At 46.7% G+C, this 14,095-nt stretch overlaps 1 protein-coding gene across 1 annotated transcript in view; it reads left to right on the forward strand.

The window, feature by feature from the left end:
• LOC126184472 (uncharacterized) overlaps positions 1 to 14,095 on the forward strand; it is a gene marked incomplete at its 5' end in the record, with an annotated part of 580,042 nt that overhangs the window by 208,002 nt on the left and 357,945 nt on the right. Inside the window, one exon of the mRNA XM_049926864.1 lies at positions 4,863 to 5,018. Within this exon, the coding sequence (XP_049782821.1) occupies positions 4,863 to 5,018 (156 nt within the window). The remainder of the gene's footprint in view (positions 1 to 4,862; positions 5,019 to 14,095) is intronic.

Raw genomic sequence — 14,095 nt, forward strand, 5'->3', positions numbered from 1 at the left:
CCAAATTACTGTCAGCCCACCATCATTTCAGTTCCGTTACAATGTGCTTTCGAGAGACTTTTTATCAGAACTATGTAAACCTCAGTTCTTTTGAGAAACTTTCTCAGTGTGACATTTGAAGTTGAATCGTCGTTTAATCCTTTGACTAATATCGGGACGTATGCAGCCCACGATATGTGAGCAGAGAACCAGTTGGAATTTTCTGCATGTTATTGCTGTTTATCATCGTCCCGCTGACAAAGGGAAGCATACTAATGGTTTGCCGAATTCTTCTAGTTATAGATTGCACCTGTTGAACATGCTGTCATCAAGTTTCATTGTTGACCCTCGTTTCCGTGTTGCTGCACTGAATTTGTTCGCACCTGCGTCTAGACAACCCTATTACTACATTTGTGAAGCGCGTTGTTTTCGCACCTTCCCGGACACATCGCATCAAGGAAATGCGCGTAGGCAATGATGCTTGCCACATCACAAATGAGGCCCAAATTGGCCACATGTAATATGAGTTACAATGTCGCATAGATGCTACGTCCACTGATTTGTTTCTGTTTTCTTTAGTTTTGTAATTTTTGCACAGTCATCTTCTGAAAAAGTGGAGGTATTGCATGTCTCAGCCCTCCACGTGTTGGAAAATGAAACAGTGGTAAATTTTCTTTTCTTTTCCTGCTTCTGACAACGATATTAATTAAAATAACCAAACATCAATGTCTTTGGAATAAATGGCGGTCAAAGGGTTTACAGAAATTTCTTCTGGACTGAAATACTGCACACATCATGGCATTATGCTGTGTTTTTGGTATAGGTTCCTTAATTGTTTTACCACATGTTGACGTGCTTGCGAAGTAATGAAAACATTTTTCGGATTGTAGCTCTTGCACTATCTTCCGCTTTTAAAAGATGGTCTCAGCTTAGGAATGTGTATGAGTTCCCGGCCTTCCCTTTTCACCCAGCTTTCCAGTTCATGTCAGTTCTTGTCTGTAGTTTCATAGCCTGTACTTCTGCAGTTGAAATCTTCCAATATGGTCTTGATACTCTTACATTTAAACTCCTTGGCTTCTACAAATTGAAGTCTGTATTAGGTGGTTTGCATACTGATATTACAATGCCAGTCTCTCTTAAATTTTAGGTCTGCAGTTCATTCTTACACGATGTGTTCCTTGCATTGTAAGAATGTCCACTCAAAGCTTTCTTACACATATAAGCTCATAAAATTTATTTATTGCTGAATAAACCTTGATTGTTAATTGAAGTTATTGCTGACCTTGAGGAAAGCATATTGTTTCCCCTATGATGTCTCCTGGCAGTTGAAGTGTTTGCCATTGGCATAGCGCTAACGTTGCCCCAGATACACCCAACTGCTGATTAACAAGCAATCTGCAGGGAGGCTACTTCAATGTATCCTCACAGGGACAGTATTATGCTATGGGGTCATTCACATGGGCTTCCATGGTACCTGTAGTAGTAATCGAAGACACCATGGCAACTGTGGACTACGTGAACATAATTGTAGGTTACGTCCCTCCCTTCAAGTTTGATGTCTTCTCCGACAGCGGTGGCATATTCCAGGATGATAAATGTCTGTGTCATAAGGTCACAATCGTGCTGGAGTGATTTGAGGAACATGATAAAAACTCACATTGATATTTGGCCATGAAATTTTCCTGATTTGAACCTTATGGAACTCATTGAATGGTACCTTAATTATTCATGTAGCGCCACCCTGCATATTTTATTCATATTTTTATGCTCTAACAGTACTCGCTAGGTATATTAACATGATTAATAGATAACTGAGATGTTCTTTTCGTAATTCGTATTACTGTATGCAAAATACACATGTAATTCCATATGTTGCCTACGGTCAATCTAGCTTCAGTTTGTGAGAAGTTGTTTATTCAGCACAACAGCCTAGTAGAGAGAGACAGTGAAGGGACGCAAACATTGGACTTTCGCCACAGCCATAAACGTGTAGCTTTAAGTGGTCTTCATGGTCAATATAGCCTCCACCATCGCACTTTCCCCGTTTCGGAGTTGGCTGTGTTAGCACGATGGGAGATAGTGATCCGGGTGACAAGAAAGCGCTCGTGCAAAAGTGCGATGCCTATGTGGAGGAATTTCTGCTTTACTTAAAGAAAACGGCAGATGAAATTTTCTGATGGTACCGAAAGACACAACGTCTCAACAGCTGCTCTGGGCGTGGCTAGAAAAACGATTAGCTTCGGTCCGTGCTCCTGCCCATTAATTAAACAAAAAGTCTCACTCTTGCTGGCCCTCTGTCGAAATCTTGGAGTTTAATTGGAGCAATGGTCGCAATCTCGTTAAAACTTAGCTGGAGATTGGGCGGCGCTCGGAATCATTATCGTCACTGGTGTGTGACTTGGAGCTTTTCCAAAACTTGAGAGAGAAGTTAGAATTCCTGTTTGGAGACACTCTGTCTCCTGCCTCCGCGAACGACGGTCTTGCTGACATCCTCGAGAGGCCGCACAGACGAATAACCTACTGGCTACACCACGAAGATGACATGCTACAGACGCGAAATTTAGACGACAGCAAGAAGATGCTGTGATATGCAAATGATTAGCTTTCCAGAGCATTCACACAAGGTTGGCGCCAGTGGCGACACCTACAACGTGCTTACATGAGGAAAGTTTCCAACCGATTTCTCATACACAAACAGCAGTTGGCCGGCGTTGCCTGGTGAAACGTTGTTGTGATGCCTCGTGTAAGGAGGAGAAATGCGTACCATCACGTTTCCGACTTTGATAAAGGTCGGATTGTAACCTATCGCAATTGCGGTTTATCGTATTGCGACATTGCTGCTCGCCTTGGTCGAGATCCAATGATTGTTAGCAGAATATGGAATCGGTGGGTTCAGGAGGGTAATGCGGAACGCTGTGCTGGATCCCAACGGCCTCGTATCACTAGCAGTCGAGATGACAGACATCTTATTCTCATGGCAATAACGGATCGTGCAGCCACGTCTGGATCCCTGAGTCAACAGATGGGGACGTTTGCAAGACAACTACCATCTGCACGAACAGTTCGACGACGTTTGTAGCGGCATTGACTATCAGCTCGGTGGCCATGGCTGCGGTTGCCCTTGACGCTGCATCACAGACAGGAGCGCCTGCGATGGTGTACTCAACGACGAACCTGGGTGCACGAATGGCAAAATGTCATTTTTTCGGATGTATCCTGGTTCTGTTTACAGCATCATGATGGTCGCATCTGTGTTTGGAGACATTGCGGTGAACGCACATTGGAATCGTGTATCGTCATCGCCATACCGGCGTATCACCCGGCGTGATGGTATGGGGTGCCATTGGTTACACGTCTCAGTCACCTCTTGTTCGCATTGACGGCACTTTGAACAGTGGACGTTACATTTCAAATGTGTTACGACCCGTGGCTCTACCCTTCATTCGATCCCTGTGAAACCCTACATTTCAGCAGGATAATACACGACCACATGTTGCAGCTCCTGTACGGGCCTTTCTGGATACAGAAAATGTTCGACTACTGCCCTGGCCGGCACATTCTCCAGATCTCTCACCAATTGAAAACGTCTGGTCAATGGTGGCCGAGCAACTGGCTCGTCACAACACGCCAGTCACTACTCTTGATGAACTGTGGTATTGTGTTGAAGCTGCATGTGGAGCTGTACCTGTACACGCCATCCAAGCTCTGTTTGACTCAATGCCCAGGCGTATCAAGGCCGTTATTACGGCCAGAGCTGGTTGTTCTGGGTACTGATTTCTCAGGATCTATGCACCCAAGCTGCGTGAAAATGTAATCACATGGTAGTTCTAGTGTAATATATTTGCCCAATGAATACCCGTTTATCATCTGCATTTCTTCTTGGTGTAGCAATTTTAATGGCCAGTAGTGTATGTGTCCAGTACGCTATTAACTGCCGGTCACAGCTGGCGCGCACGCAGCCGAGTACTGGAAGTTTATTTGGTGAGATTCGATCAGCAGTGCTTTCCCGTGGAATAGCTCAGGGGGCACTGTTTTTGTTGACCTAGTGGAGTTAATCGTTTCGGTAACTAATGAGCACACTTAGTTGTTTGATCTTAAGGATGCACTTTGCATGTCTCAATTGTTTGTTCTTTCGAGTTCACTTTTCATTACCACTTTCTGATACGCTCTTCACTTGACTATTGGCTATATTCACTACACGATCCTAAAATTGGTACCGAGATCAGAATTAAACATAACTGTTCTCTACCTTTGCATTCCTTGCTACCTTGTTCAAGGGTTAAGGGAAATAAATAGCATCTTTTACGAGCGTGCATTTTAATTTCATAATTATATGCCTCCCTTAACTAAAATGCGCTATATTGTAGTGGCTGACCTGTGTATTTCATGTATGACCATTGACTCTTAAAGGTGGGCTTACCCCTGTTAAAATAAGATTTTAGAAGACGTTATCAGTTGCGCGACATGTTTCATTACCTTTGAAAAGTAACTGAAAAGTGATTGAATGGAGAACGTCAGTTTCCCGATCACGGGGAACTTAATTTTGCATCTCAGGGGTATGTACACTATAACCACAGCCACCCCACCTCACAAAATCTTTGGCGCCAGCTGTGCGGCCACAAACTACCGGCCTATAAATAATGGGAACTGCGTGACCTGTGCATAGATATCTGGTGCCACATATCTCGAGAAACCTACCAAGCTGTTGTCGATCCATGTCATACACAATCGCTACTGTACTGCGTCAAAAATGCGGACCAATACGTTATTAAGCAGATGGTCATCTTGTTATGACTCTTTAGTGAATACGATTAACAAACAAGCCGCAGAGGCTATATCGCTACACACTGTGCGCCTAGTCTGAACAGCAGGGCTGGTTGCAGGTGCTGTTCCGGCGGCAGGTGAAGGGCTACCCCGAGCGCGTGCTGCTGACGCTGGCGTGCGACCTGTTCGGCATCGCGGGCTACTACGCGCTCACACTCACCGAGGCCGCCAAGTCCGGCCTACAGCTCCTCGTTGGCGATCCTGCTTACCTTAAGGTACAGTCTCAACTGAAACCTGGATGTGCACTACAATAACCACGTTACGACATAGTACGTTGCACCTGTCTTAGAAAGGAACAGAAACATTTTACTCAAATTTCTTTCAAGCGGTTTCCCTATTTCGCTGTTATATGCAGAGTACCGGCGAACTGACGCTGACGAGCGCTATGAATATCAGCGCAAGAGCAGAAATTTTTTAAGTGACAGTGCGCAGTATGTTGTCCTCGACGTCGAGTGTCAGTCAGAGGAAAGGGTATCTTCAGGAGTGCAGCAGGGAAGTGTTACAAGTCTGCTGTTACTTTCTACATACATAAATGGTCTGGCGGACGGGGTAAGCAGCAATCTGCGGCTCTTTGCTGATGATGCTGTGGCATACGGGAAGGTGTCGTCGTTGGGCGACTGTAGCACGATACAGAATAACTTGGACAAAATTTCTAGTTGGTGTAATGAAAGCCAACCAGCTCTAAATGTAGAAAAATGTAAGTTAATGTAGATGAGTATGAAAACCAAACCATAATGTTTTAATACGGTATAAGTAGTGCGCTGCTTGACACAGTCACGTTGTTTAAATGTCTTGGTGTAACGTTGCAAGGCAGTATGAAATGGAATGAACATGTAAGGACTGTAGCAGTTGAGTGGTCGACTTCGATTTTTGGGCGAATCTTAGTAATGTGTGGTTCATCTGTAAAGGAGACCGCATACAGGCCACTAGTGCGAGTCATTGTTCAGTACTGTTCCAGTGTTTGGGATCCCCATCAGGTCTGATTAACGGAAGACACCAAAATAATTCAGAGGTGGGCTCCTATATTTGTTACCGATAGGATCATGCAAGACGCAAGTATGACGGTGGTGCTTCGGGAACTCATGTGACGTTCCTTACGAGGATCACTATTGAGAAAATTTAGAGAACCGACGTTTGACGCTGACTGCAGAACAGTTCTACTGCCACCAATGTACATTTCGCATAAGGACCATGAAGATAAGATCAGAGAGATTAGGGCTCATGCGAAGACAAATAGACAGTCGTTTTCCTCTCGCTCGATTTGCGAGTGGAACAGAAAAGGAAATGACTAGCAGTGGTACAGGATACCCTCCGCCACGCACTATACACAGGCTTGGGGAGTCTGTATGTACATGTAGATGAAGTGAGAAAGTAGGACAGGGGTGATCATCCGCTTTCCACTCCACTCACAACTGTTAGTTCAATTCTGGGTATAATTTTAGGAAAACAGGGAAAGGCAGGCACTATTTTCCCAGCAACCCCTGTCTTATCTAGGAGAAAACTGGACCAGCTCGATCTTCCGTAAGCTCTGCAGTTTGTAGAAAGTTTCTCTTTGTGTTATCTGAATCACTAACGCAAACTCATGTGGCGTCGTTCGTGCGGAAGAATGCAGTCGGAAATACAAGTATTTGACGATAAAGTGGTGGGAGATGTTGACTTACAGATTCTGATCATCAGAATGTGGGGAATGTCCCGCTGTTAAAACTTAGACCTTTCGGGATTCGATAATGTAGTATGAGAATGTGATACTTTTGATGATGTTGCTTTCGACGGTTAGGAACGTTAAGTTAGCCAATCCAATCTGCGCAGCAAGTAGGCTATATGGTGACACCACAATTCACTCTCCGCTAGTTCTATATTTATGGATCAACAACAGCAAAAAACAATACATACAAGTGCATTATAGCAGCTCACCCCAAACATCGATAAAATATCTAGGCATAACGTAACGGGATAGAATGATGTAAAATAGTAATAAAAAATCACTTCTAAGGAAAGCGTTTTTCTGCCGCGGATTTGTCGAAAGAATATTTCGAAAGTACAGTGCGGCTACAAACAATACCATATACATAGCATGTAAGCTTTCACGGCCGGCGTCTTCATTAATTAAAACTTCCGGGCTGAATTGCCGTGGTCCATATATAAAACTTCTTCTCCTTCCTGGCGTTTCGTTGCCGGCTGCGGGCAACATCTTCTGAGGTGAGTCGGCGACTGGCAGCTAGGCGCTGGTGGTCCCACTTATATAGAGCGCTTAGATGGCGCCACCACTCGTCACGTGCTTTCAACTTTAAAACTATCTCTGGCTAGTGCCATCTCTCTCGATTACAGGTGATCGATTGTCACGCCGTTGGTACAAAGTCGAACGCCATATATTGTCTACTTCAGAGATAGTTTTAAAGTCGAAAGCATGTGACGAATGGTGGCCCCATCTAAGCGCTCTATATAAGTGGGACCACCAGCGCCTAGCAGCCAGTCGCCGACTCACCTCAGAAGATGTTGCCCGCAGCCGGAAACGAAACGAAACGAAACGTCAGGAAGGAGAAAAAGTTTTATATATGGACCACGGTAATTCAGCACGGAAGTTTTAATTAATACATACCATATACAAAAACAATATGTGACGTAAATGAAATATAGTCGCATTGCGAATATGGACAAGCGGCAGCTGTTAATGGAACGACGACAATGAAAATTTATGCCGGACTGGAACCCTAATCTACTTACCACGGGCGGTCGCCTTCCCTTTAGACTATCCCAGCACGATTCATGGCTAGACCAAAACTGCATGCATGCTTGCTCGAAGAAACGTTGTATCGAAATTCTGAACAACACAGGCACTGCAGTATCGTATTTATCTACCGATACCGGGCAAGCAACTTTCAATTAAAATGTTCCCGCTGTACGGGAATACACATAATGGATGTATGAGTACAGGTTGTAGACACTAGAGCGACAACATATAGAAGTTGGGTCTGGATGTGAGTCGTACTGGGGTAGCCTAATAGTAACACGACCGCTCACGATAAGCAGGAAATCCGGGTTCGAGTGCCGGTCTGGCATAAATTTTCACTCTCGTCGTTCCATTGTACAGCTGATGGCTGTCCATATTCACAAGTGTGCATACATTTCACGTGCGACGCAAGTGGTGAGCTAGACCCAGGTCGAATCAGCGCAGCGGATTAACGACCGTGGGCCGGTACACTGGACAGCCTATATGTGGTCTTCAGGCGGTTTCCCAGACTTGTTTAGCAAGTGCTGGGCTGACCCCGAAAATCCACTTCAGAAGATACGACACCCAATCAATTAAAACAAGATAACTTACAGAACAAAGTTTACACGACCGAGCGAGGTGGCGCAGTGGTTAGACACTGGACTCGTATTCGGGAGGACGACGGTTCAATCCCGCGTCCGGCCATCCTGATTTAGGTTTTCCGTGATTTCCCTAAATCGCTCCAGGCAAATGCCGGGATGGTTCCTTTCTAAGGGCACGGCCGACTTCCTTCCCCGTCCTTCCCTAATCCGATGAGACCAATGACCTCGCTGTCTGGTCTCCTTCCCCGAAACAACCAACCAACCAAAGTTTACACGATGCACTCACAGGCGGCTCACACGACATTCCTCCCTTAGGTTACCCTTTCGAGTGTGGTGCCAGGAAGGGAATCCGGTCACAAAGTTAAGAATTAAAATGAAATTTGACAAATCCAGAAAAAAGCGGACAGGATAGATACAAGGGGAAAAAGTAAGAAAAAGAAAGATTTCCGAGTACACTGCCGGAAGAAAATATCGCAACACCAATTAATAATTAATGTAGGGTAACGAAATTTCATAAATACATTTGTCTAGGTAACGTATTTAAGTGGTTAACAATGCAAGACCACACGTTAACGTAAGCGCGAGATAAGCCATTGAAAATGAGAAAGGCTGGTACATTAATAACCGGTGTGACACTCCAGAATGCTGAATGCAAGCATGCAAAGGTGCATGAACTGTGTTGTAATGGTGTCAGATGTCAGTTTGTGGAATCGAATTCCATACCTGTAGCACTTGGTCGTTCAATACAGGGACGGTTAATTGTGTTTGTGGACGACGATGGAACTGTCATGGGATGGTGTTCGACATGTGCTCGATTGGAGAGAAATGTGGCGATCGAGCAGATCAAGGCAACATGTCGACACTTTGTAGAGCATGTTGGGTTGCAACAACGGTATGTGGGCCAGCGTTATCCTTTTGGAAACACCACCTGAAATGCTGTCCATAAGTGGTAGGTCAACAGATGGAACCACGAGACTGATATACAAATTTGCAGTCCGGTTGTGTTGGATAACCACGAGAGTACTGGTGCTGTCATACGTAATCGCACCCCAGACCATAACTCCAGGTTTAGGTCCAGCGTGTCTAGCACGCAGACAGGTAGCTTTCAGGCCCTTAACTGGCTTGCTTCTAACCAACACGCAGCCATCACTGGTATCTAGGCAGATCCAGCATTCATCAGGGAACACAACAGACCTCCACTATGTTGTCCAACGAGGTCTCGCCTGACACCACTGCCGTCGCAAATGGTCGTGATTTGGGGTCAGTGGAATGCTTACTACGAGGTTTCTGGTTCGGGGCTATCCTTGAAGTAACAGATTTTTAACCGTTGTATCACTGTGGTGTCAACTGATGCTCAAATTGCTGCTGCAGATGCAGAGCCACACGCCCTCTCGGTAGCTCCATGATGCCATCTTCTTACAACCGTACATTTTAGTAACCACCACTGCCAGCAAGTATGCACGGGTGGTTGCATTCCTGCAAAATACACTCCTGGAAATGGAAAAAAGAACACATTGACACCGGTGTGTCAGACCCACCATACTTGCTCCGGACACTGCGAGAGGGCTGTACAAGCAATGATCACACGCACGGCACAGCGGACACACCAGGAACCGCGGTGTTGGCCGTCGAATGGCGCTAGCTGCGCAGCATTTGTGCACCGCCGCCGTCAGTGTCAGCCAGTTTGCCGTGGCATACGGAGCTCCATCGCAGTCTTTAACACTGGTAGCATGCCGCGACAGCGTGGACGTGAACCGTATGTGCAGTTGACGGACTTTGAGCGAGGGCGTATAGTGGGCATGCGGGAGGCCGGGTGGACGTACCGCCGAATTGCTCAACACGTGGGGCGTGAAGTCTCCACAGTACATCGATGTTGTCGCCAGTGGTCGGCGGAAGGTGCACGTGCCCGTCGACCTGGGACCGGACCGCAGCGACGCACGGATGCACGCCAAGACCGTAGGATCCTACGCAATGCCGTAGGGGACCGCACCGCCACTTCCCAGCAAATTAGGGACACTGTTGCTCCTGGGGTATCGGCGAGGACCATTCGCAACCGTCTCCATGAAGCTGGGCTACGGTCCCGCACACCGTTAGGCCGTCTTCCGCTCACGCCCCAACATCGTGCAGCCCGCCTCCAGTGGTGTCGCGACAGGCGTGAATGGAGGGACGAATGGAGACGTGTCGTCTTCAGCGATGAGAGTCGCTTCTGCCTTGGTGCCAATGATGGTCGTATGCGTGTTTGGCGCCGTGCAGGTGAGCGCCACAATCAGGACTGCATACGACCGAGGCACACAGGGCCAACACCCGGCATCATGGTGTGGGGAGCGATCTCCTACACTGGCCGTACACCACTGGTGATCGTCGAGGGGACACTGAATAGTGCACGTTACATCCAAACCGTCATCGAACCCATCGTTCTACCATTCCTAGACCGGCAAGGGAACTTGTTGTTCCAACAGGACAATGCACGTCCGCATGTATCCCGTGCCACCCAACGTGCTCTAGAAGGTGTAAGTCAACTACCCTGGCCAGCAAGATCTCCGGATCTGTCCCCCATTGAGCATGTTTGGGACTGGATGAAGCGTCGTCTCACGCGGTCTGCACGTCCAGCACGAACGCTGGTCCAACTGAGGCGCCAGGTGGAAATGGCATGGCAAGCCGTTCCACAGGACTACATCCAGCATCTCTACGATCGTCTCCATGGGAGAATAGCAGCCTGCATTGCTGCGAAAGGTGGATATACACTGTACTAGTGCCGACATTGTGCATGCTCTGTTGCCTGTGTCTATGTGCCTGTGGTTCTGTCAGTGTGATCATGTGATGTATCTGACCCCAGGAATGTGTCAATAAAGTTTCCCCTTCCTGGGACAATGAATTCACGGTGTTCTTATTTCAATTTCCAGGAGTGTATTTGTGCAATATGACAGAAGGAACATGCAGTTTCTCCTAGCCCTGTTACACGATCTCGTTTAAATTCAGTGGGGTGTTGATAATGGCGTGTTTGTCGTCTTAAAGGAATTCTTGATTAACATAAGCTCACCATGTCTAATCTTAAAGGTAACTAACGATCACAACCGGTACAGCGTGTATTCAAAGCAAACCTGATTGGTATCCCCATTGTGGCACTACTAGTGCTACTCTAGGCGAATGGGGCCGAATTGAAATAGACATCAACTTTCAGATGTACAAACACGCCTACCAACTTCCGTTTATGTCACACAACTACTTTTTGGTGTTGTAATTTTTTTTCCGTCAGTGTATGTGGCTCTCCGGATGGGATAAAAACAAGAGGTCGTAATATTTGAAATTCGTACTGATAAAATTGTAACCGACCGATTAAACCTGTATGACAGTGTCTCTACATCTAAGTTTACGTTTACATCTAGGGAAAAATGCTGCAATGTCGGCTGGCTGTTTTTTTTTTTTTGTGACTTTACTGTGAAATTGTGGTGGTTAATCGGAATATTAATATACTATGCTTTTACCTCAAGACCTGTTCTACGAATAGCACAGTTTAATGAAATCTTCGTGAGCGCAACGTGAAATGCAGCCAATCAGTTGCAGAAATTAAAGATTTATTCAAACCTCTTGACCTAGATTTCGACGTCTGTAAATAATCTTCTTCAGTAAGATCAGTGATTTCATTTATAACAGTTAACATTATACACATCTTCAAATATGGGTATACAAAAAAAATTGAAAAATAACTCACTTCCATACATTGAATAAGTTACTCTTACTGGTTACATAATGTTGCGGATGTACGTTAAAATTGTAGCCATAAGACACCAATGAAATATAAAATTCATCTCCATAATAGTAAAACCATACAAATAATGCTAATCGTCATTAGACAGTACTTCACAAATATAACTAGTTATTGACGTGGCGCCTATGTCTGTCATGTTAAGAAAGATTTCAGACAAGAGAGGGCAGTTTTGTACGCGCGCGATGTGTGCGCAAGAGTATGAAAATATCACTGAAATGGTTGAAAGCCATTAAAACATTAAACCCGTAACATAGAAGCAAATGATTCAGTGACCATATGATAATACGAAGACATAACATATAGCATTTTATTAGGTTATCGTCCAATTCTTTTGTAAACCAATGAATTTCGTAAACTGAAAAAAAAACCTTCAAGTATATCATCTGTGAGTGAAAGTAAAGGCGAGGGGAGAGGGGAAGAGAGAAAATAAATGAACAGGTTCAACATGAAAATCAGAAATATCCTAGAGAGCTTCAGGCCGATACTTTTGACAAGATAACAGAGGGGCTTTTGTCATTCAGGCGGTCATGAAGATGTCATTTTCCTCTTTTCCTACTTCCCTACTACACTCCTGGAAATTGAAATAAGAACACCGTGAATTCATTGTCCCAGGAAGGGGAAACTTTATTGACACATTCCTGGGGTCAGATACATCACATCACATGATCACACTGACAGAACCACAGGCACATAGACACAGGCAACAGAGCATGCACAATGTCGGCACTAGTACAGTGTATATCCACCTTTCGCAGCAATGCAGGCTGCTATTCTCCCATGGAGACGATCGTAGAGATGCTGGATGTAGTCCTGTGGAACGGCTTGCCATGCCATTTCCACCTGGCGCCTCAGTTGGACCAGCGTTCATGCTGGACGTGCAGACCGCGTGAGACGACGCTTCATCCAGTCCCAAACATGCTCACTGGGGGACAGATCCGGAGATCTTGCTGGCCAGGGTAGTTGACTTACACCTTCTAGAGCACGTTGGGTGGCACGGGATACATGCGGACGTGCATTGTCCTGTTGGAACAGCAAGTTCCCTTGCCGGTCTAGGAATGGTAGAACGATGGGTTCGATGACGGTTTGGATGTACCGTGCACTATTCAGTGTCCCCTCGACGATCACCAGTGGTGTACGGCCAGTGTAGGAGATCGCTCCCCACACCATGATGCCGGGTGTTGGCCCTGTGTGCCTCGGTCGTATGCAGTCCTGATTGTGGCGCTCACCTGCACGGCGCCAAACACGCATACGACCATCATTGGCACCAAGGCAGAAGCGACTCTCATCGCTGAAGACGACACGTCTCCATTCGTCCCTCCATTCACGCCTGTCGCGACACCACTGGAGGCGGGCTGCACGATGTTGGGGCGTGAGCGGAAGACGGCCTAACGGTGTGCGGGACCGTAGCCCAGCTTCATGGAGACGGTTGCGAATGGTCCTCGCCGATACCCTAGGAGCAACAGTGTCCCTAAATTGCTGGGAAGTGGCGGTGCGGTCCCCTACGGCACTGCGTAGGATCCTACGGTCTTGGCGTGCATCCGTGCGTCGCTGCGGTCCGGTCCCAGGTCGACGGGCACGTGCACCTTCCGCCGACCACTGGCGACAACATCGATGTACTGTGGAGACCTCACGCCCCACGTGTTGAGCAATTCGGCGGTACGTCCACCCGGCCTCCCGCATGCCCACTATACGCCCTCGCTCAAAGTCCGTCAACTGCACATACGGTTCACATCCACGCTGTCACGGCATGCTACCAGTGTTAAAGACTGCGATGGAGCTCCGTATGCCACGGCAAACTGGCTGACACTGACGGCGGCGGTGCACAAATGCTGCGCAGCTAGCGCCATTCGACGGCCAACACCGCGGTTCCTGGTGTGTCCGCTGTGCCGTGCGTGTGATCATTGCTTGTACAGCCCTCTCGCAGTGTCCGGAGCAAGTATGGTGGGTCTGACACACCGGTGTCAATGTGTTCTTTTTTCCATTTCCAGGAGTGTATTTAACTGAGGAGACAAAAGTCATGAGATACCTCTTAATAGCGTGTCGGACCTCCTTTTGCCGAGCGTAGTGCAGCAGCTCGTTGTGGCATGGACTCAACAATTCGTTGGAAGTATCCTGCAGAAATATTGAGCCATGCTGCCTATATAGCCGTCCATAATAGCGAAAGGTATGCCTGGGCAGGTTTTTGTGCACGAACTGACCTCTCTATTATCT

This window comes from Schistocerca cancellata, chromosome 4, assembly GCF_023864275.1.
Source record: "Schistocerca cancellata isolate TAMUIC-IGC-003103 chromosome 4, iqSchCanc2.1, whole genome shotgun sequence".
Lineage (NCBI taxonomy): Eukaryota > Metazoa > Arthropoda > Insecta > Orthoptera > Acrididae > Schistocerca > Schistocerca cancellata.